General features: G+C 29.4%; 2 protein-coding genes and 1 pseudogene across 3 annotated transcripts; 2 read left to right on the forward strand and 1 right to left on the reverse strand.

Moving 5' to 3' along the window:
* Nucleotides 1-1,813: 1,813 nt before the first annotated feature.
* On the forward strand, nt 1,814-2,784 carry LOC100808231 (uncharacterized). Its single transcript, XM_003554078.5, has one exon. The coding sequence runs from the start codon at nt 2,084-2,086 to the stop codon at nt 2,588-2,590; it is 507 nt and encodes a 168-aa protein (XP_003554126.1). The 5' UTR covers nt 1,814-2,083; the 3' UTR covers nt 2,591-2,784.
* Nucleotides 2,785-11,486: 8,702 nt separating this feature from the next.
* On the reverse strand, nt 11,487-18,186 carry LOC100815553 (amino acid transporter AVT1A-like; annotated as a pseudogene).
* Nucleotides 18,187-21,300: 3,114 nt separating this feature from the next.
* Nucleotides 21,301-23,391, forward strand: LOC100305712 (uncharacterized). 2 transcript variants are annotated; one of them, XM_041012365.1, is made up of 4 exons: nt 21,301-21,403; nt 21,659-21,776; nt 21,905-21,977; nt 22,829-23,347. In XM_041012365.1, the coding sequence occupies exons 1-4, from the start codon at nt 21,373-21,375 to the stop codon at nt 23,081-23,083; spliced, it is 477 nt and encodes a 158-aa protein (XP_040868299.1). In that variant the 5' UTR covers nt 21,301-21,372; the 3' UTR covers nt 23,084-23,347. The 2 variants fall into 2 exon arrangements, with proteins under 2 accessions (XP_040868299.1, NP_001235645.1); NM_001248716.2 differs by having other exon boundaries at nt 21,332-21,403; nt 22,826-23,391.
* The last annotated feature ends 130 nt before the right edge of the window (nt 23,392-23,521 follow it).

Consider the following 23,521-nt stretch of genomic DNA (forward strand, 5'->3'; position numbering starts at 1 on the left):
AACTTACGTTAATGTTTCGACACTTTTAGGATTATTTTGCCATTAAAAGTGGAAAATTTATTTCCATAATTAGCACCAATCTTTAATGTCAATTTTTATCATACAATTTATCAAAATAAACGTTTGATTTTAATAAAAAGTTAATACTTAAACGCTTAAAAAAAATTACATCCGTGTTTTGTCCTCAAAATAAAATAAAAGCAAAGATATAATTAATTATTAGTATGTTTGAATCGATATTTTTCAAGTCCATCATAATTCTCAATTAACACAAAAGCAATTTTGTTTTTTTTTTTTCTTTTTCTTTAACATGATCCATCGGAAACGTCAAATCAAACGTGCTATATAACAAAATTGATATTTTCACATTTGTTTATTTTATAAGTTATTTTCACTTTTGTTTACATTTATTATACTTTCCAAATCCCTAATCTTTGCTCTTGACTTTTTTCACTGTTCTATCCCTTTCATTTTCATGCATCACCTCCAATGTGAGAGAACATATTTTGTAGTTAGAAATAGTAGGAGACGTAAAAGAGGGTACACTATTAAACAAAGGTGAGCAGCACTTGATTGTACCCGAGCCAACTTGGGAAGTGGGACCAGTGGCCGAAGCCGAGCCAACACGGCTCGGCTCAGCTCAGCTTCGTAGCCAACTTGAGCGAAATGACGCCATCTTGGATTTCACTCATGACGTCATCACATCTATCCCCTCCCTTCCTTGCGCGCCACGTGGTGTCATGATTATTCGTTCTCAATCATTTCACTCGCACCCCGCGCGTGTTAACCACCTCAGAAGTGTTTTACATTACATTTTGTAGACTTATGGATAGATTTTGCATTCAATGCTCACCAAACTTAGATTCAAACTAGCCAATAAAAACGTTGGTGTTTAGGAGAAATTTTATGTGGGCATCGCTCTCCCTTTAATTAAAAATTATAAATATAACATATATATTGAATAGTTATTATAGAGATTCATAAGTTTTAATTTAAATATCCACTTTTGAGATTATTGTTATGAAAACTTTTTGGGTTTGCCTTATTTCGCAATATTCCAACGATATGAATTAATTATTTAAAAAGAGTTTATTAATTTCAATACATTATTAATCTAAATGTTTTATATTATTAATCAATTAGAAATGAACTTAAATATGATTTTTAAGTAATTATTACAAAGTTACTAATAATTTTCAATTATATGTTTATTCATATTGGATTGAGTATAAAAAAATATTTACATTATTAATATATTTCAATTAAATTCTTAAATAAAATAATAAGAGTATTTAATATATATCACTTTGACTTAAATTAATCAATGTTTCAATTAGAATTTACAAACTTCATTTTATAAAAACCATTTTAATTAAAAATGAATTTGAATAGATTAAATATATCTATACATATTTATTTGAAAGTAATTCTAAAATAATGAGTGTTGTTTAAATAGTATTAATAAAAATTACTTTTAGTTGTAAAAAAATACAAAGTTTTTTTATTAGTTGAAACTAAATTTAGAACACGAGATTTGGCATCAAACTAATGCTTGGAAATTATATTTTTATCTTCTACTTTTTTAACAATTATATATTAATAATCATATTTTTTGAAACTTAAATCCATAAAATTTTACATAACGTATAGTATATATATATTTTTTTAAAAAATATAGACTATAAACTGTTCTTACATTTTAGTTTCATACTTTCCTAACGTTACAGTTAGTGATATTAAATTTTAAAATCTATATATTATGTGGATAAATCACATTAAATAGATCTCAAGTTGCACGGGTAATCTTTAGTGCAAGAGAAAAAAACAAGAACAAAAAACGAAAAAAGCACGCGCCAGTGTCGGCTGGAAGTTGTGCCCACGCCAAACCCATTGCTCTCACCTTCTCTTCGTATTTGCCCCAACCCAACCCAACCCATGTTATCATTTTCCCCTCCCTTTATTATTCCACCAAAACCAAAACCCCTTTATTCATTTCATTTCTCTTATCCTATGAACACTCATTATCCTCTTCTCTAACAAAGCCATAGTACGACACTTTTAGTTCATTAGTTCTTCTTATCCTATGGATACCATTCGTACCACCACCATCACCCGCGTGCAACAAACAACCCCAACAAAGAAAACCAAGCCCAAGAAGAAGAACTCACCCCACCCAGTGAAGGTAGTCTACATATCCAACCCCATGAAGATCAAGACCAGCGCCTCCGAGTTTAGGGCTTTGGTGCAAGAGCTCACCGGCCAGGACGCCGAGTCCCCACCAGATCCCTCTCGCTTCCACGGCCATCACCCCGATTCCTCCTCCTCCGTCGAGAATATCGAAGAGGAGGAGGAAGAGGATAATATTCACCGTGTGAATTGTGTTGTCCCTCCTATGACAGCAACCGATGAGATCAGTCTTCTCATCGGCTGCTGCAACCAGAACGGACAACATCAGCCTTCCTCAATGGAGAGTAATAATTTCCAGCTGCTGGACGACGATGACGTTTTCACGCCCCAGATGATTGAGAACATCTCTGCCCTGCTCCCAGCAAGTGTATTCTATGAATCCCCTCATCTTAATCACTGGTGATACCACGGATGGATGCAGTGTAATTAGTTATTATATTATATTACGCTCCTTCTCCTCGGTAAGGTCAAACTCAAATTGAAAAAAGTTAGTTTTCTCTCCATGACTCCATCTATATAAACAGATTGATGGATAATAATTGTACTTAATTGTTGATTTTTGACCATTAATTTGCGAGGTATATTATTGCTTGTTTATATAGTATATAATTACTTTATGCGACTGAACCTGAATGTTGATTAATTAACTATACCTTAATAATGTTAACTTTCTTCTTTTTTGAATGTGTTTTTAATTATTATTTTTATGTATGGTTATCATGAAAATGAAACATTACTAAAAATAAATATTTTTAAAGATGATTCTTTGTGGTTTTTTTCCAACCATTTTTAATCGTTTTTAATCTGTCGTCATCAAAATTCAATATTTTTTACAACAATTTTTATATTATTCTAGAATCTCAAATTCTATTACATCATCGTATTTTTTTTATTATCAAAAAGTTAAAAATTAAGAATTTTATGACGATTTCTAAAAATCAATGGTGTTTTTTTTTAAGGTTTGATCATCTATATATTTTTTAAAAGTTATAATAGATTATTTTAAAATATTATCTATACAATTTTTTTAAAAATTTATCTATATAAATTATTTAGTTAAACCTACTAATAATAAAATTAAAATAATTAAAAGAAATGAATATGAATAATGATGCTTGGATAATAATTAATAATGATACAACAAGGAAACAAAGATGTAATAATTCTAGTCGATAGACATAAGTTTTTATTTTTTCTTGATTAAATCAATGTGAATTACACATCCAATCACAACATTCTTGAAAAAAAAAATAAGTAATTAATTTTACAAAATTGAAGTTGGAAATTAATTAAAATCCTCCTACTCTTGAACAACCTTGTTACATTTGATAGCTAAGTTTAACATTTCTTGTATTATCAAATTAATTGAGATCTATCAATATGTGATCTATTAAACATATTAGGTCATTTTTCAAATCTAAAAACTAGCATAAATAAAACAAAATATATGTCTAAATTCAAGCATTTTGTCGGTATGGATATTACCATTTTGGAAACCAAATGCCTAGTTTAACAAAGATTCCATTTGTGTTCATGAGCTGGATATTTACTAAATAAAATAAAATAAACATACACCGTTTACAAGCAAGAAAAGAATTGTGACAAATATCATTAGTATATATTTTACATTTTAACTGAAAGAATAAAATAATAAAATGAACATTATTATGTTTCAACAACCAAAGGTACAAGTATATATATTTATGACAAACATAAAAGTACAAATTGAAAATTACCAAGATAAAACAAAAGGATTTGGGATTTGGGGTTTTTTTTTTTGCAACAAACACATTCAATTCCTACATTTATGATTATTTGAGATACTGATAACGGTTCAATACAAGTTATTTTTTATAATAAAAATATATTAAAAATATCTTTAAAAATATTTATTTAGTAATTATTTTTGACTTAAATATTATAAATTGATATTTTTGTTATTTATGACCTGTAGATATGAAAAGAAGGGATTAAAAACAAAAAAAGATCCAAAAAATATCAAAAATATAAATAAGTAAGATTTTTGGCATCAGACCCAAGTCTACTTCATCAACTATAAAAAGGTAGTTAAGTCCAAGTTCACTCCAGCATCTATAAAAAGGAAATCAAACCAAAGAGAAAAGACACATCGAGTCTCAGAGCACTATAATACACCCCTAAAGCTTGAGAACTCTTCCTTAGAGAATTCTTTCTTCTCTTTCATCATTTTCTATTTCTTTTTTTTTCATCTCTTCTCTTCTATCAGTTCCTATACTTCTTTTCTAGTGTAAGGTCCCTTATGATTATGAGAGACTAAACCCTTAGTTAGGGTCTGGCATGCTTAAAAAATTAAAAGATGCATTGTATACTTCATATCTATCAATGCAAACATGTGTTTTCTTTCCTATTTTTCTTTCTTACTTTTAATTTCATGCATCATTCATCCTTACATCATCTTTGGGGGTTTGCATACATCTGTTTTAAAAATTAGTCGCTCGACAGAGGGTAATTTTTAATAGAATTAAAAGGAAGGAGTATCTTAATAAAATCATTGCTAGTAGACATAGAGAACTTGCATTATGGCCATGTATCAAAGCAAACATTTAGAATTAGAACTTCATGCATTTTGTCTATCGGTTCTTTGCAAAGACATTTAAGAGATAGATAAGTAAGATAGACTTGTCATTGTGAGACATCAGAGGTAAGTATTCTAATAGATGTGGGTAGGAAAAATTCACCTAATTGATAGAGAAAAATTTCAAATAATACATCTTAGACAAATAAGGCATGTTAGGTCCTAACATTCCCATCTCATTGAATTTCCTACTATTTCTTTTGTTTTCTATTAACAATTATTATTTTATACCCTGTTCTTTTACATTTATCTTTTATACCTCATCTTATCTTTTCCTCTTATAAATTAGAAATTATCCAACACAAATACAAAACAAAGTTCCTGTCAAAATTGACATTCAAATTTTTGAATACTTTACTACTTGAGACAAATTGATACACTTGTCAAACCATTAATAGATAGCATAAGAGTCGGTGTTATAGTTAAACCAAAAGGTAAAGCCAGACTTCGAGGATACATGCACTAATTTGGTGCAACAAAATGAACCTAAGAAACTTGCAGAAGTAACAAATTATAATAGTTATTCTATCAGCTTTTGTTTATGGTGAATTGAATATAAACACACAAAAAAATTACAATGGTAAAGGAAAAAAAAAGAGTGAAAGGTACATTATTCAAATACTGGACTAGTGTATTACTTACAAGTTACAACTAGCCATCATAACAATTTATGTGAATGACATTGTTATTCCATTTCCAGGCAACTTAGCGTATAGTACGGGCATATTTAGAACCAAGTTGCAGCTATCTTGGCATTCATCAACATCAATGCCACAACTGTAATGCAAATTAGGACCGCTAAGAAACTTCATGATGTTTATGTACAATGTTACTACTCCTTGACCAAGTTGCAAGGAGTACTAAATAAACTCAAAATTCAAAATTCATGATCCACATCTCCCTGTCATCAATTTTAGCTTTTAAAACTCAATACCCCCAAAAAATGATACTGAACAAGTTAGCTTGCCTTGGTTTACACCCACTAATCATTGGATCGAAAGTACTGCTACCACTACCAATAGAGCAGAGTTCAACTCCCAAAAGTATAACTTCACTATTGTTAAAATCAAATAATAACATTCATAACTATCCATTATCTCAGGCCTATAACAATGGACAAATGTTTGGCATATTACGATAAAATTTTGTTCAATATAGAGTCATTCAAGCGGTTTCAGGTAGAGCGCAGTACCTCAGACTCAAGCTATTCCCTTTCCAAATTTAGTTAAATCCTGTTCTTTTAAGAAGAAATTATTTTCCTCATCACCCCCCCAAAAAAAAAACCATAAGGCAAAAATAGTGTCTAAACTCAAATGCATTGATGCAAGTAATGGAACCGGGTGCAAAAATTGATTGATTTGTTTTGGTGGTTGGAATTGAATTTGATGTAAAAAAAAAAAAAAAATTTAAAAAGAGAGTGTGGATAGAGAGATGGGGACCCAACACTGAGGAAAAAACTTCAATGACCACTTATTTTTAGTACATTTAATGATTCAAATATCAGTACGGTAGTTTTTGGATGGGAAAAAACTTCTGCCCGTATACCTAACCAAGTCTAGATTTTTATTTTTTTATATATAATTTTTTAATATTCAATTTAGCATAAAACATGCTCAAGTTGGTAAAATGGATACAAATGTATTAAAGTCCTTAATTAAGATTTGAATGAAGAACATTGCTAATTTTTTATAGATAAAATCTTAGTATTGGTTTTTGTTTTGAAGTGCGTTTGTGTGATTTAATTTATACTTTAAAGTGATTTTGACATGTATATTGTTTAGATATGAATAAAAATCATTTTCATATATATATATATATATATTGTAAAAGAGGATATACTTTTTTTATTTGATATTTGGTATTATTAAAACAGTAATATGATTTTAAATTAAATAATATTTTTGTAAATACATACAAGCGGAATATTACTCAGTGCAAAAGTAGCAACTTAGTCATGATCAAAAGTAACAAAATATTACTTTCATGTTAAGTTAAAACCAAGTTTAAAATCCAAACTAAACCTTACCTAAAAGCTATCAAACAACACATGCATAAGTTTGGAAACAAAATGCATATATTGACTTCCCCAACACTAAATTACACACCGCCATGAAAATTGCTCCAGTAACAGTTTGTTTCCAAAGTTTTGTTGATAAAGAACAAAGCAAAATAGATGGTTTAAATTGAAAGTTAGATGTTCCTATATGTAGAATATCTTATTCTCTTTTTTTGGGTAGTATGAATACTGCCTAGCTAAATACTGTATTGCTTTATGTAGTTTCGTTAAATATTGGTATATTCTGGCACAGCTTTGACATTTTCCTAATTTATGAAACTTTTATGAAAACGGGAAGAGAAATTGTATTTTTGTAAGAACAAAACCCCATTCAAAGAGAGATAAAAAGATATATACAGTGGATAAAAATCTGAGATAAAATATTTGATATGATAAAGATATATATGGAGAAAAAATAAAGTGAATTTGTTTCATAAATAATATAACTCAAATGGAAGTTGATCTTATGTTGGGTATGATTTTTTTATCGGTAAAAATTAAAGATATTGTCAAGAGATTTATAATAACATATATTATTATATATTATGTTCAACCAATCCTTTAGCATATTGGGTATAATTAAAAATACTTTATGTTGAATATATAATTAAACACTTAATAATTATAAATTGAATAAAGTTTTAGAAACGAGAATTCCTCTGGAAAATGAGTGTAGGGCTAGTTTTCCAACCTCCATGTCCATTTATGGAAAAGTTAGCACCACCTATATATGACTTTTATTATTATTATTATTATTATTATGAATATGACAGTGGAAAAATGAGGCAGCCAGTCACTTCAGAATTCAGATAATGAGATAACATAGGTTGAGAAAGACCCTTTCAGTTTCCTCTGATGACGATCATACGATTACATTCTGCCAAACATGGAAAAAGTTAACCCTTTATATATTTAGGTATATCCTTCTAGTTGTGAAGATATTTTCTTAATGGGTTTCTGCTGTCGTCAGTTTTCGAAGGTGTATATATATATATATATATATATATATATATATATATATATATATATATATATCAGAAAAAGTATATCATAAAATTAATCACTACTCCAAAAAATGATATTGAAATTTAAAGGAGTTGAATGAGTGTGTGTAATAATTTTTATTAATTTTGAGTCGTTAAATTGAAAATGAGAGATAATATATATATGATGCGCGCGTCTCATCAGAAACTAAAGATTTGGAAGTAATTATATGAGAGAAAAAGAAAAGGAAGTTATATATGTGACTGATGATGCAAAGAGGACCAAAAATTGAAGGACGAAATTCCGGTTATTTCCTACAACTTGCATTTGCATCTACTGATTATCGCTCGTAATGGTGGGGCGAACCTTTTCTTCGATCTCTCAAGTCTCAACTTGCAAAGGGACTTTGATCATTTATTAGTTATGTACGTATTGGTCATGTCTGAAAAAACTTTTTAAAGTGTCAGTTTCTGGGTGTTTCTTTTCCAATTTTTTTCCTTCCTAACTTCAACTTTAACTTAATATTACAAATTACAAATTTGTAGAACAGTAGATGCATCATGTATCAGAATCTTTACGCCCTCCCGGCAAAATCTCACCTGCCAACATATTTCCTTAAAAAAATATTTTTTAGCACTAGAATATTATTTTTGAGAGAAAAAATACTGTATAATTATGATGTAAAATAGTTTTATATTATTTTATGTCATTATTTAATCACAAATAATCATATATGATGATAAATAATTTATTAATTTTTATAATAATTATCTTAAAATTACTTATAGTTATAATTTTTTTTTTTGTTTTAGATGAAAGACTATAAGTGTTTATCAATCTCATGAGTCATAGACTAATTTTTCTCCAACATACCAACCATATGAATTAGTTATGATCACTTTAATTATGAATAGGAAGACCATAACAATGAGAAAACATATCATATATCCTATATGTGAATTAAAATATCTTCATTTGAATGACAACGTTTTCAACTAATTTTTATTCAATGATAGTCTTTAAAAAAATTACTGAGAACGAATTTAAGATTTTTTTAAACTTCTTAAACTAATAAATTAATTTTAACAATTGTTAGACATTACGAATCTACACTAATGGTATGATTAAATTTAACAATGGTTAGACATTACGAATTTACACTAACAGTATGATGTATTATATTAACATTATTTTTTTTGAGAAGATATTAACATATAATTTTGTTGATATGAAAAATTAATATAATCTTATTAGTATAACTGTATAAGGGATAATACATTAAAAATTTAATTTTTAGTTAGATTCCTAAACTATAAAAGAATTATAGTTGGATCTTTCATTTTCTCCAATTTTTGTAACTAGTAGAAACCTTCTTTGCCCATTTTGTAGTTCTAGTTTGTTTGAGTATAAACAAAGTTTTAAGTTTGGAATGGTTATAATTTCTTCAACTATCTAATTTTTCCTATTACGTTAAGAGGACTTTAAGTCACCTACTTTTTAACTCATTTTAACCTTAAATAAATTGATTTTATAATAATAGAATGGAAGATGTTATCTATCGTATTTTCTAAATTTTAATCAAGAATTTTATCAATTTTCTTATACTTTGTGTTTTTCTTTTAAGGTAATAAAGAAGGAGAATTAGATTTCTAACCGATTAAAGAAAAAAGTGCAAAAGAGCATACAAAAATACCTTCAACAATTTTGAGTCTTTTCTCTTTAACATGAAATATTGGTCCCGCTTAAAAAAAAGATAGAAAAATAGACGATGAAGGATATTTTCTCATCTCTCAAATGGTTGCCGCTGTTTATATGGTTCTTGCTCTTTCTTTTTTTAGGAGCTCTTTGAGCATAAGGAAAATGATTAGGATAGAAGTTCGCATCTCTTCAAGTGTTTATGAAGTTCTCTTCCGTTTCTCTCTCATTTTGTTTCCATGTTTAGTTAAACCTTTCTTTTGTTGGGGTTAGATGGTTTTATCTATGTAACATATAGGTCTCTAAATTAGGATTTTGGCTTAAATAAGGTTTAGTCCATGTAATATATCCACTTCTTTTTTTATTTTAGTTCCTGTTATTACATAGTTGTCATTAAATGTTGTTTCAGCTTATCATGTGATAACAGACACTTTATATATTAATTTAGTTCTTATAAATATACTTTGTTTTTATTCTAGTCCCTAACTTTATAGTCATCTCAACCGTCAATGGCGACTATGTAACAACATGGACTAATGCAATATATATATATATATATATATATATATATATATATATATATATATATATATATATATATATATATATATATATATATATATATATATATATATATATATATATATATATATATATATATATATATATATATATATCTTAAGAATTGGTCATCTTTAACAAGATTGTATATCTACTTGGTAAATGAGAATTTACCTATGTTGTTTCAAATATAAACCTAGTCATCCTTTAAGGTATGAATAGTCATCAAATTTTCGCTATGGTCAGATATTTCAAATTTTCGCTATGGTCAGATATCAATTAAGGGTAAAACTTTTTTTTGGATGGAAATTAGGGTAAAACCTTAATTATCTAAAGAATTAAGATTTAAATAAATTAAAAAAATCTGGTAGATAAAGTAAGAAATAAAATAGCGTTAAAACTCAAATTAGGAATTCAGAATGAAATACAATGAACTCTAATTTCAATACTTTCTAGTTTGATTATTCTAAATATTTTTTAAATTCTTGTATGTTAAAATAAAAACTTTAAATACAAATATTTATCAGTTTCTTTTATGTACGATAAATTTTTTAACTTTTATAATATCTAAAATTTGAAAGTCATATAAATAATAATTTATTATTAAATAATAGTATAAAATTATTTTATATTATATAGTCATTAAACTCTTAAAATAAATCTAAATCATCCTAGTAAAATTGTGATTTAACTTTTGCTTCTTACAAACAATACTCGGTTTCACATCGTTACCGTTACCAAGATCTCATAAATCCTTCTAACCCAGGGGATAATGATAAACTGGATCTGTAAGTAACGATATTTCTGCTTGCCGTTCTAACACTATAATTTAAGGCTTTACACCCTAGGTTGTTCAAGTTATATAAACAGGATTTTAACAGTATTTTTGCTTGCCTGATTAAAGTATCTATAATGTATAATCATTTAAATGAGTTGTTTATCTTAATTTTATGAATATAATAGTTTCATATAAATTTAAACATTTTATATAAAAATTTATTATAATACTAAAATTGTTAAAATGAATGTTAAATACAACTTTGTGAGTACTATAATATTTGAAAAATATGTTATTATTAGTATAATCTTGTTAAACATTATTGTCTACTTCAGTGATAAAAAAAATTGAGAAATATTATTTAAAGTTAAACAACTCAAATAAGTATCTTGAATGGAGATGGCCTTATGATGAATTTGGAGCACATCATTAGATTGAAGTTGAATGTTATTATTGTGTGCTAATCATTCAAAATTAGTGCCCATTCTTTCAAAAAGAAAAAAAATGTACATTCTAAACTTTAAGAAAGAAGAATACTTATAATTAATAAATGAAAAATAAGCAAAAGAAATGAGTTCGCTAATTCAATACCAAATAATTATGGAGCCATGGAGGTGCTAGTCAGCAATAGATACAAACAATGTAGTCATGGATATTTCAACGTTGACCTTCGATTCAGTTCAATTTTCTATGAATATGCAGTCAATAATAAAAAAAAAACTTGAACCTTGCCACGTAGGGTTCAGGAGAGAACAAGGTCTTATTGTCATCATAATAATTCAAAAATGGCAAGATATCTGCGCTGAAACACTGATGAAGATCTCAGTGACTCTCATTCTGCACAATTTTTGATAGAGATGAATATGTTCCAATCAAAGCACTAATGATTCCGCATGCGGCAATTATGACGCTAAGAGTAACCTGATGATGCCAAGAAGAAGAAGAATAAGATGAAACTTTCAAAGATAAGAAAATTTCTGAGTAATTAGATTGCATTATGCTAAATGCTCTCAAATGAAGATGTGTTTAATGTTATATTTTTTTTATCTGAATCAAAAATAAATTTACAATAATAATTTATATATGTTGTTAAATCAATTAAGTTAAATCTTTTGGATTAAAGTGATCTAGATAACAATGAGAATACTCGATCCGATGCTTTAAAAGAAACTAAATAATTCATACTATATTAAAATAAATATAGGGCACTTTAATTTCATTCAAATAAATTGAAAACTAGATTAAAATATTTTGGTGAGATTATTTAATAACTTTATTCTTCTTTCAGAACTAACTTGAGTTGACTAAGTTTTTTTAGCAAATCAAAATAGATATTTAAACATTTTAAAGAAAAGACAAACAATAGACAAAGGTGGGCTTGGGTGGTTGTCCTCTTGCAAGTTGCACTGATGTCAAGAGTATGACAAAATTGAAAGTCACGGGAAAAAATAAAATCATGCATGCATTTGGCCATGGGGCATGGATGGGCTATCAAACAGGGAACCGAATCACTTGTTGATTTTTTAATCTTTAATTCGAAAATGTCACTTCAATTAAAAAGTATTAGTAACGTTAGTCTTACTTCTTTTTTTCAGTCACGTGTCATTTTTTAATGAGAGATAAGAAAAGAAACTAGAAAAGGGAACAAGTGATCTTACAATACAACAAACATGATTAACTAATTGTTCTTAATTACTACTTCATATTACCTAGAGGTTCCCCTTCTGAAATTAATAATCAAATTAATTATACCCTCATAGAATAGAATTTTTTACCCTTAATATTTCCATAACATAAATACAATCGGGAAAAAAAAACGAAAAGTTAACAAGATCAGCTACACTCATACCTGTGTACTTGTTGCTTTTTTTCCCACAATTTTCAGGAAACATAAAGCTGGCATTACCACTGCCTGAAAAATATAGCAATTCTACATTAAGTACGTAGCTATTTCATATGAATTCCTTACAAGTAACGGAAGCTATACATGAATATTTTACATCACAAGCATACTATATCGTGTCCAAGAAAACAAAATTTTGTTTGGACTATTCCTTACCCAAAGGAGACTCTAACTTACAATTAAGTTATCAATTTGATAACAGAAACTTCACGTATTATTACCTACTCCATCCATATATATTTTCTTTTTCTTTCATTTTTCCCCCTCTTATCAATGGCCTCGTCCCTTTTGCGAGGGACAATGTCTTTTCTTTTACCCAGATTTTCAAAATTAAATCATTCCTACTTATTTTGTCAATAGTCAAGTTGGACTTTATTAGCAAAAAAATACGGGCATGTGCGGCAGAGCATGCATGAATGTTGAGTATACGGCAGGGAATTTATTTTATCTGCGATAGGAGTGATATGACACTGATAATATTTTATGCATGATTGCTAACAAGAAGAGGGTTAAATTAGAGAATGCACAACGATAGCAGACAAATTAGTCTTTTATTTCCATCTTGCATTTTCTTTTATGGAGTTCTTTTTTTTCTCTTCGGACCATGGCACTGATACGTTGTTGGAAGTAATGACTAGTTTTCATCCATAATTATGAGTTCCTACGAAATGAATATTCTCTTTTAAATACAACTTATTTTATATTTAAGAGTTAATCAAAATTTAAATTTCAGGTCATTTGATTAAATGATACAAGTCAATATCACTTATGTTTGTTGTTGATTCTTCTATATAATTCTAAATATAATATAAGTGTATCATTGTAACTGTTTATAAAAGTAAAAAATATGGACCAACAATCCATATTATTTTTCGTTCAATTCCTGTTCCTGTAAATAAAACGGATGTTTTGGATTTTTACAGAGGCATGTCTATACTCCTTAAACATTGTGACTTGTGAGTTTTTTTTACTGCATTGAATATTTAAGTTAGATGCATGCTTACCACTAGTACACTGAGGAGAGAACCAATTAAAGCCATCACAAGCCCTGAAATGATAATAAACGATGTTATAATCAACTAAGTGCTAACTTTTAGTACAGAATTTTCTTGAACAATTGTTGAGAAAAAAATATTACATGGACACCTATTATACTATTTAACACCTAAAGAGATGGAGAAAAAAAGAAAAAAAAATATAAATATAATATAATTTATGATGTGATAAAAAGAAAGATATATAAAAAAATGAGAAGTGTTAAAGTATGTTAATTTAAAATAAAAAGATATTCATGTATCATTACAAAGGGAAACAAGTGACTATTTATAATGGACTTGGCTCTTCTAAGGTGCACGTGTGCAATTAAGAAAATGAAATGTAATAGTAATTATTGATTGAAAAATTAACCATTAAAATTGTGTTAGAAAATATGTATACATAAAATAAGAATCTCATCCCTATTTTATGATCCAATAGTAGTAGTGCCCAGGAGAAAAAAATGATTGGGATTCAAACATAATCCGTCCCATTTCATTAATGAACAATGATCCAAACCATTTAACCGAATATCATATTTTCAGCATGGTCCTGTAAGTACTAACTAGCTCTAGCTTTGAAGTATTTATATTTATACATGTAGAAGAACATACAAAGGTTAACCAAACTAGAAAAACTATACAACTATCATTTTCTTCAGTGTACACTTTTTACTAATTGTAACGACTTGAGATGTATTGTATATATTAAAGTGTATGACTTACCAAAAAATGGAATCAGAAAAGCAGCACCAACTGTAGATATAACCAGTACTGTTCTAAGAGCAATGAAACACCAATAAGTACTTGAAATGCTATCCGGCAGCAACTCCTCAACACTCCTTGCTAGTGGGTTCATCATCAAAGCATATTTGTTTAAAATTAAAGAAAAGGTAAATTAAAGTGTCTCATGAATACCATCAATCCACGTTGGACTATAAAAAACAGGTAATTTATAACAATAAAAAAAGGATATTTGGTCAATGGGCTAATTACCTGAAAGAAAAACGAATACAAAATTAGAAACAATGTAAATGTTCTCAGAAAAAAGAAAAAAAAAAGTTAAAATAGCGGAGACACCAAAAATCTATTAGTATCTTACTATTGTCCACAAGGCAACTTTGGAAGCAAATGCATCTGGTGGTAGATTCAATGTTATCTGAGACAAAGTCCCTTCACCAAACATGAGATATCCCATGACTGCAACACTTCCATATATGAATATGCATAAAATAAAACTGTACACAAATAAATCAGAGTCAGGTATAAGAAAGAAGATATTAAGAAAGCATTCTATGTTTTCATCTGTAATTATAAAACTGTCACCTTATTTTCAATTTGTTTCTTGTTTTTGAAGATTTGTATAGGAAATAGAGATAACAAAATAAATGGTTGTGCACCAAATTGGACTTGAATATTATTCAATTTTGCTTATAAAAAAAGATTTTTTTCAATTGTTTTCTGTAGAAGGTGACAAGTTTGTATGAAAACAGAAAATGAAACGAAAACATTCTTTCAAAGTAAACCGGATTTACCATACCTTGCAATCACTGCCTTGGTAAATTCTCTTTTGTCAGCCATAGACTGATAAATGTTTGGAAAAACTGAATGTCCTGCAAAGCAAAATCCGTAGATACCAAAAGCAAAGGGCATGCCACTCCATTTCACCAATGGACCAGTGAGATGGAATCCAACAGAATCTGTTGTCCCAACCAAAAACACACATATAGTAATCAATGCTGTAGCAACAACCCCTCCAGCTGCATAATAATCATCACAAGTGTTGCTATAAGTGTTTGCTAAAATTGTATTGAGAACAAAGGTTCTTCAACCAAATGAATATTGTTGAGTTTGGAGAACCTGAGAGATAGGAGATTATGCGAAGATCCCTCAACCAAACTGTTGGAAGAATGACAAGTGCTGTTAAAATTCCAAACAAGTGTTTGGAGTCTAACTGGAAACTTCCCCAGTGTAAGGATGTTCCAGGAAACAGCCTGGTGAGGTTATCTCCTTCCAAGATGATAAACTCCACACAATATGACTGCATTCATCAAAAAGAGATCTCATATATACTCATGGTGCAGAATGAGAAAGAAGAGTGGCTGTTAAGGGAAACAAATATGTGCAGGGAGGTAATACAATGCAGCACTTACATATAACTCAGTGTACAAAATGATCTGCCACAAAAATAAAATAAAAATGTCAGCAAACATTGATTAATAAAAGTACCAATGTGTATGGATTAGAACATTATGATTTATATGTCAGCAATCTGTCTCATTCATATTGTTAATAACTTATATCAAAAAACAATACATAGAGAAAAATCTTGTTATCATAGATTTTGTTAGGGCCTTAAGAAGTAAAATAGAATGATCAAAGACGTGATTACATGAATGAACCTATACCATCTAGGACATGTTGAAAAATTAGAACGAACATCTAGCATGAGTCAAATAGAATTTAAGATCAACAAAGTCAAATCCTAGAATTAGAAAGGAGGAAATTGATCAAAGTAAAGGCATGCAAAATTTTAAGGAAAAAGAAAGTCCAATCAACACTTCATTTTGCCAAGTAACAAGAACTGTACAACAATTTGAATTCAATTTAAATAAAGATCTTAATAGGGTGTTTGTATTAGTTTATTTTCCACTCAAAGATGATCAAGATCTTAATGAAGAAAGCTTTTTTGGAGGGAAAAAGGTGATTGTGCTATCAAAATTAATCAAAACCAAAACACATGCTTACTGATACAATAAGTCTGCCATATCTTCCAAATGCAGCTTGTCCTATATCTGGATAGCTAATGATCCCTTCTCTGCTTTCAAAGCAGTGTTTCATAAGGTCTGCTGTATAACAACATACAAGTGCAAAAAAAAGCATCACAACCAAACCAGCCCACCCAGCTTGTTTCACTGTATAAGGTGTAGATAGAAGGCCAACTCCAGCCATCACATTAATCCCTGCCCAGGTAACGTGTTAATTATCTCATAAAATGACAAGTTAGAAATATAAATAATGGAATAGGACTTAGATATTTATAAGCTAAATAACACTTTTGAGTGGCAGGGGATGAATCATGTGTCAACAAAATTTCAATCCAAAAATTAACCTTTCAATCCCTCAATTACTTCATATTTTTTTTTGGGTAATCATGATATTGGTATAGAATATCCACCGGTTTTGGTGATGACTAATCTCTATAGGAAACCTGACTAACCATTTTTAGTGGAGTCTCCCTTTCCAACCACGTTTTTTCCATCCTCATGTTACATATATATTAACATACATTAACAAATTGGATGAACTATGTCTTCCTAGCAATTGAACTTATAATGTTTATTGAGCACACCTACATACATATTAAAATATTCAAGAATATATGGAAACAGATATTACTGACTTATTAAAATGAAATAGTAAAATTAAACGTTTAAGGATTATCCATTCTTGAAGTACCATACCATTAAATATTGTTTGAGTGAGGCTACATCCATAACCAACAGGTAATTCTTCAGGAATTTGCATTTGAATTGAAGCTTTCTCCCACCATGTTGATTGCCTTCTTGTGATCCCTTGATTAGCGAGTTCCTCACCAGATAAAAAAGAAGTCCTTTCGTCGTGTTCTAAGTAACTCTTTGAACCAAAACCAGCACCACCAAAACCACCGCCACCAATAAAGCTTGAATAAATCACACTCGGTGCTCGTATAATTGATTCAAGATTTGGAGCAGCAGAAATTGAATAAGAATCAGTGGCTTCTCTGTCATATAAGAAAAAGAATAATAAAATATTACACACGATTCCACCAAAACAACCTTGGGCAGCCGCATTTGGTACACAGGTAAAAACGAGATGAAACATAAGAGGTTGATTTTGTTCTATGCATGGTTTTAAATTGTGGTAACAGTTGCAGTTTCATTGCATTTCTTGATATTGCAAAGAATTGCAGACAAATACAGACGATATGGCCACAATTGCGGTAATAGTCACAGACACTTAAAAATATTGACATTGTGGCCAAAATCACGATCGCAAAAAAACTGTTATATGTATCTTAAAAAAGAGAACATAACATATCATAAGGTTTCATCCACAGAACAAACAGAAATGACATTGAGGTCATTATTTTTAAGTTACAAGAAAAGACAATCAAATGGAGAAGAAGATTTGTACCTGTAACTTTGAGGCCATATCTGAGAAGAGGAAGAATCAGGTTCTGTTCTACGATTCCCCTCATTGTCACTGCCACACTGATCATTAATATCACTATGGTACCCGATAGCTTCTATGTCCTGTTCTTCTTCGTTCTCATTGATCTTATTCATGAAAAACTCAGAATCTCTTTCCTTGTACTCATTCTTAGCCATTCTTACAATTTTCCTTCAATGCAGGTACACTTTTTATAGCCAGACCAATGTTTCTTTTGTTGAATGTAATGTAACTTACGTTATTCCTTAAATACTTATATGGCAACGAAGAAGCCGAAGAGTAACAATGTTAAATGGCTTAGATGTATGTTTGAATGTGTCTGCTACCATGCAATGATGGTGATGAATAATGATGTGAAGTAATGTTACAGAAAGTTGGAGGAAAGGAATAAGGTGGTATAAAAGAGTTGGAGATGGAGATGGAGATGCATAACAGTTGCATTGTGAAGCGGAACGAGGAAAGGAAGGAGCCAATGAATCCAACACTTGACATCTGTCACGCTGGGAAACAAGTCTTTTTAGGCTTTTAGCATAGTGTACAAACAACCTTTTGCGGGTAACACGCTCAAACCAAGCAAGATTCATTTACTTGTCATTTAGGAAAAAAAAATATTTAGTTTCTATACCTTGATTACCTTTGCCATTTCCTTCTTTTAATTATTATTATTAAAGGAGGGAGAAGTCATTACTTGGCTCACCAATCAAAATTTTCACAATGTGATTATTGAATAATCATATTGCAAGTTGACAGTGGATCAGATTCACAATAACGAGGAACATATTTCTCAATGTATGATTCTTAACCAAATTAGAGAGATCGTTAGATTATTTTCTTCTATTAATATTCAAGTAGAAGAAAAGTTATTTTGGTAGTATATTTCCTAGCTTGAAATTTTGTTTGTTCACATTGGAGTACAGGTGTGAGGTAAAATCACATATTAGTTAGAATGAAAAAGTTGAACATTGTATAAATGAGAAGAAGACTTATAAACTTGAGCCTTAAGATTTTGAGTTAAGGTATAATGTTAGATTTAGTTATGGTTGTCAATAATCTATTGGTGTAAGAGACTACCATGTGAAAGAGTGTGATTTCTTTATTTTTTAGATGTTTAACCAACTATGTGTTGCAAAATAATAATAATAATTGAATCTCAACTTACATGATAAGGTTTTGAAATAAAGTGTACTATCACTTATATGACTGCTTATAACTCATTAGTATAAGAAGCTACTATGTGAAAGAGTGTGATTCCTTTATTTTTTTTAGGTGTTTAGAACTAAAGTCTAGTATCAGATTCACTTATATGATTGTTCATAACCCATTGGTGTAACAGACTATCATGTGAAAGAGTGTGATTCCTTTATTTTTTTAGGTGTTTAGCCAATTATGTGTTGCAAAATAATAATAATAATAATAATTGGTTCTCAACTTACAAGATAAGATTAAGAGACTATCACGTGAAAGAGTGTGATTTTATTTTTTGTTTTTTAGGTGTTTAACCAACTATGTGTTGCAAAATAATAATAATAATTGGGTCTCAACTTACAAGATAAGGTTTTGAAATAAAGTGTATTGTCACTTATATGGTTGCTCATAACTCATTGGTGTTAGAGGTTATCATGTGAAAAAATGTGATTCCTTTATTTTTTTTAGGTGTTTAGAACTAAAGTGTAGTGTTAGGTTCACTTATATGATTATTTATAACCTATTGGTGTAAGAGACTATCATGTGAAAGAGTGTGATTCCTTTATTTTTTAGGTATTTAGCCAACTATGTGTTGTAAAATAATAATAATAATAATAATAATTGACTCTCAACTTACAAGATAAGATTGAGAATAAGGTTGTTTACCAATCATTTTGAATCAATTTTAAGTTAAAAATACATTTATTCCAAAAATTAAAACATATTTGGTTCAGTTTGAATTGTCTTCTTAAAAATATTAAAATACAATTTAAATTGGATTGAATGATTCCATTTTTATGATACATCCTTACAAGATAGATAACTTCAATCTTTAGAGTGTGTGTTTTTCTTTTTGAAAATATTTGAGTATTTGATGCTAATAATTATAATCCAATCTAATCTAATAAAAAAATAGTTGTTTTGCATTTTGATTTGTACGAGTTTTTGTTTATTCAATTTTTGGTTTTTTATTTATTTTTATTGGATTGGTTTGAGAACACTTCTAGATGATAGCATCTTAATTAGAACCAAATTAGACTAGTTAGTTCAATTGTGCACTATTCTTCCAACTAACAATTGTGCACTAAGCGGCTGACATAACAACAAACGCAAAACATCCAAAGAATTAATGGATCTCTCAAAAAGGATTTGGTGCCTTATGAATTTCAAATGACAATCTTTGAAATGCAATTACTCAAGTGCAGCAAGGAGAAAAATTATGAAGAGCGAACTGGAACAAGGGTTGGACAAGGCTGAAGCAATTTTGTGTACGTTTTCTAATGTTGTAGAACTATCAGAGAAAGTACGAGTTCTTCGTAATTAAGGGAAAATGGTGGATGCAGAGAATGCTGGTTTGCCAGGATTGAGGAATGAACAATGAAAACTCTTATGAAAATGTTTAGTTACCGTAAACAACCTACAAGTGAAAAAAGATGATTGTGGTAAGCATAAAAGTTCTAAAGAAACTATCAACACAGGAGCAGAAATGAATCTATATGAAAACCTGAAACTTAAGAATGATCTAATTTCCTAACTTGTATTGCAATTTGATTTATGCCATAGCTAATAAATGAGTCAAATTTTGGCGTCCGAATTACAAATGACATAGGAAATTTACAAGAAATTTGGTATACTCTGATATAAATCTAAACATATGCAGACTTATAGAGTCATTTTACTTGATTTATTGCATTAACATGATGTACTATTGTGAGAAAGTAATCCATATGTTGAAAGGGGAGCAAGAGTGCTAGAGAGAAAGGGAGGGGAGGGGGTGTGTGTTGTCCCGTGAGTGAGGGAGGGAGAAATTTTTATTTGAGCCCTTTAGTCATCTTTTGTTTGTCATTTAAAATTAGTATATATCAAAGCAACAAGTCAGGAATGAATAAAAAAAAAAGCAATAAGTCAAGAACAATATTGAATAAGATTCATTTCTTCAGTAATAAATTTCCCTATTCTATCTCTCTCTTCCTAGGTAATATAAATAAGCTTTGCTTATAACCTAAGAAATGCAATGTTCTCTGCCCACCAAGCAAGTTTTATTGCAGCTTTTATTCTGTATAAAGGTCATGTATTTTTGTTTCTTTTATATATACCACTGCCATATCTATCTCATTGTCACAAGTCACACATCTCCTTTAAGCCAAAGAGAAAGAAGAAAAGATGGGCCTATCTCTGCCGAAACTTGCACCTGGTTCCACACCTAACTCTCATCTTGTTCTTATTTCTTTGACATGTTATTTCTCTCATGCATGTAACTCTAGCTCATGATTTTGATTATGCAAATGCATGGATATGATGAAAGCAACCTTAATTATTGTACTGATTAAATTGAACAATAATTACATTACATATCCACTGTGCAGAGCTATGTTTCTTATATTAATTATAATTTAGAGTTCCTTATATAATCATTCTTTTTTTTTTTGTTCTGAAAATTCTGAGGCAGGTGCTGACAAAAAAAAGCACGAAGAACTTGTCCCAATTATAGAGGAAATCTATAAAGAGAAAGTCAAAAACGCCAAAGAGTTTTCAGAATTCTACCATGCAGTATGCGAGATAGTCGAGTACTTAACCAATTTCATATTGAAAAACTTGCCTAATTTAATAATTAATAAGCATACGTAAAGTGACATATGCTACCACCTATAAATAATGTTTTTCTCTGTCACAATTTTACGTTGTGCTTTGTCAGGCAACTCAATGAAAAGCTTGGAAACACGCAGATCAAACTCCCAGAGACAAAGGCTATTGAGAAGGAGTACAGGGTACGTACGTAGGTGCATATTTCTATCATTATATGAGATATGGATTACTGATCGTTGATGATTAACCCAAGTTCATTGTTTACATAATTGTTTTGTTAACATGTCTTTTTTACTTTTACACTAACACAGTAATGTTTAAAATAAATAAATAAAAACTCAATAACTCACTTTAATGTGTCAAAACCCCTATACATTACACTGACACCCTTAATAATTATCCAGAAAATCATATTACACCATCCAACCCTATAAGGGGTTGCTGTAATTATTAAGAAAAAAAATATAGTCATGTGTAATCTCAATAAAATAAAGGAATTTTCAGGGAGTGTGTAATTATTCTAAAAAAAATTAGATAAATAACTATTTTGATTTCTAAATGTATAAATTTATGATAGTTTAAATCTTTTTTTAAAAAAAACAGAATTTTATTGACTTTTTTTATGTAAAGTATATATCAGTAAATTAATATCCATGTCATACGTGTCTTTATTTATGTTATGTATGTGTATCTATCTATATATAAAACAAATTATAATTTAGTTCAATATTGTTGGATAAAAGAATCAGCAATGATATTATAATGGTATATTTTATTCTGGACAAAAGAATCCAAAAAAAAAAAAAAAACTAGGATGTAAAAAGTGAAATAACTATGTCCTATCGTGCAACAGAATTTTCATTCTTTTGTGACTAAATTTTCACTGGTTTGCACATGTTATTTACCCGAATAAATGTTAAAAAAGTGTATAGAATTACTAGGTTTCTCGTTGATAATTTTAGCTAGCATATTATAGCAATTTTTGTTCTGTATAATTAATAGTTGCTTGTTTTTTTAATTGCATGTGTAGAAGCGTCGTGGAGATAATGACACTGACAAAAAGCCACTGACAAAAGCAGAATTCCAGGAGATCATGCAAAATTTGGTGAAGACATCAGGATTCACTGGTATAGGAGCAAAGGAAGCAATCTTGTGCATCTTTGGTGTTCCATTGGCTGCTCTGTTCATAAAGCAAAGAGTGATGCCTGAGGCAGTTCGTGATGAGTTCTTCATCCCAGGAGTAACTTCTGCAACGGTTTTCACCCTTGCTGCTCTTAACAAGATTTGATATATATTATGCTATAACCAACGCATAATGTGTTTTGGTTGAGACCTTCAAGGCACGCAAACGCATAATATTAATATCTATGTTCCAATTGATCGGTGGCATGAATTCATACTCACCTCTTTATGCATATAGTCAAATTCTCCAAAGTCTTAAATGTTGGGTAAGCAATGCTCCTTCAAACAAAATTACCCATACCTATGATATTGAGAACACAATAAAGATTATACCTTAAGAAAAATAATAAGAATTAAGAATTTAGCTTGATTCGACACCTCTAGCATACTTTCTCAAAAACATTTCACTATCACAAAAATGATTGCAAGTTTATAATCTATCCTAAATTGTGTATTACTCTACAAACCCTAGTACCCCACATAATAGTTACAAAAAATTATAACACTTTTCTCTCAACAAAATGACTTTATTTCACAATTTCTC

This window comes from Glycine max, chromosome 19, assembly GCF_000004515.6.
Source record: "Glycine max cultivar Williams 82 chromosome 19, Glycine_max_v4.0, whole genome shotgun sequence".
Lineage (NCBI taxonomy): Eukaryota > Viridiplantae > Streptophyta > Magnoliopsida > Fabales > Fabaceae > Glycine > Glycine max.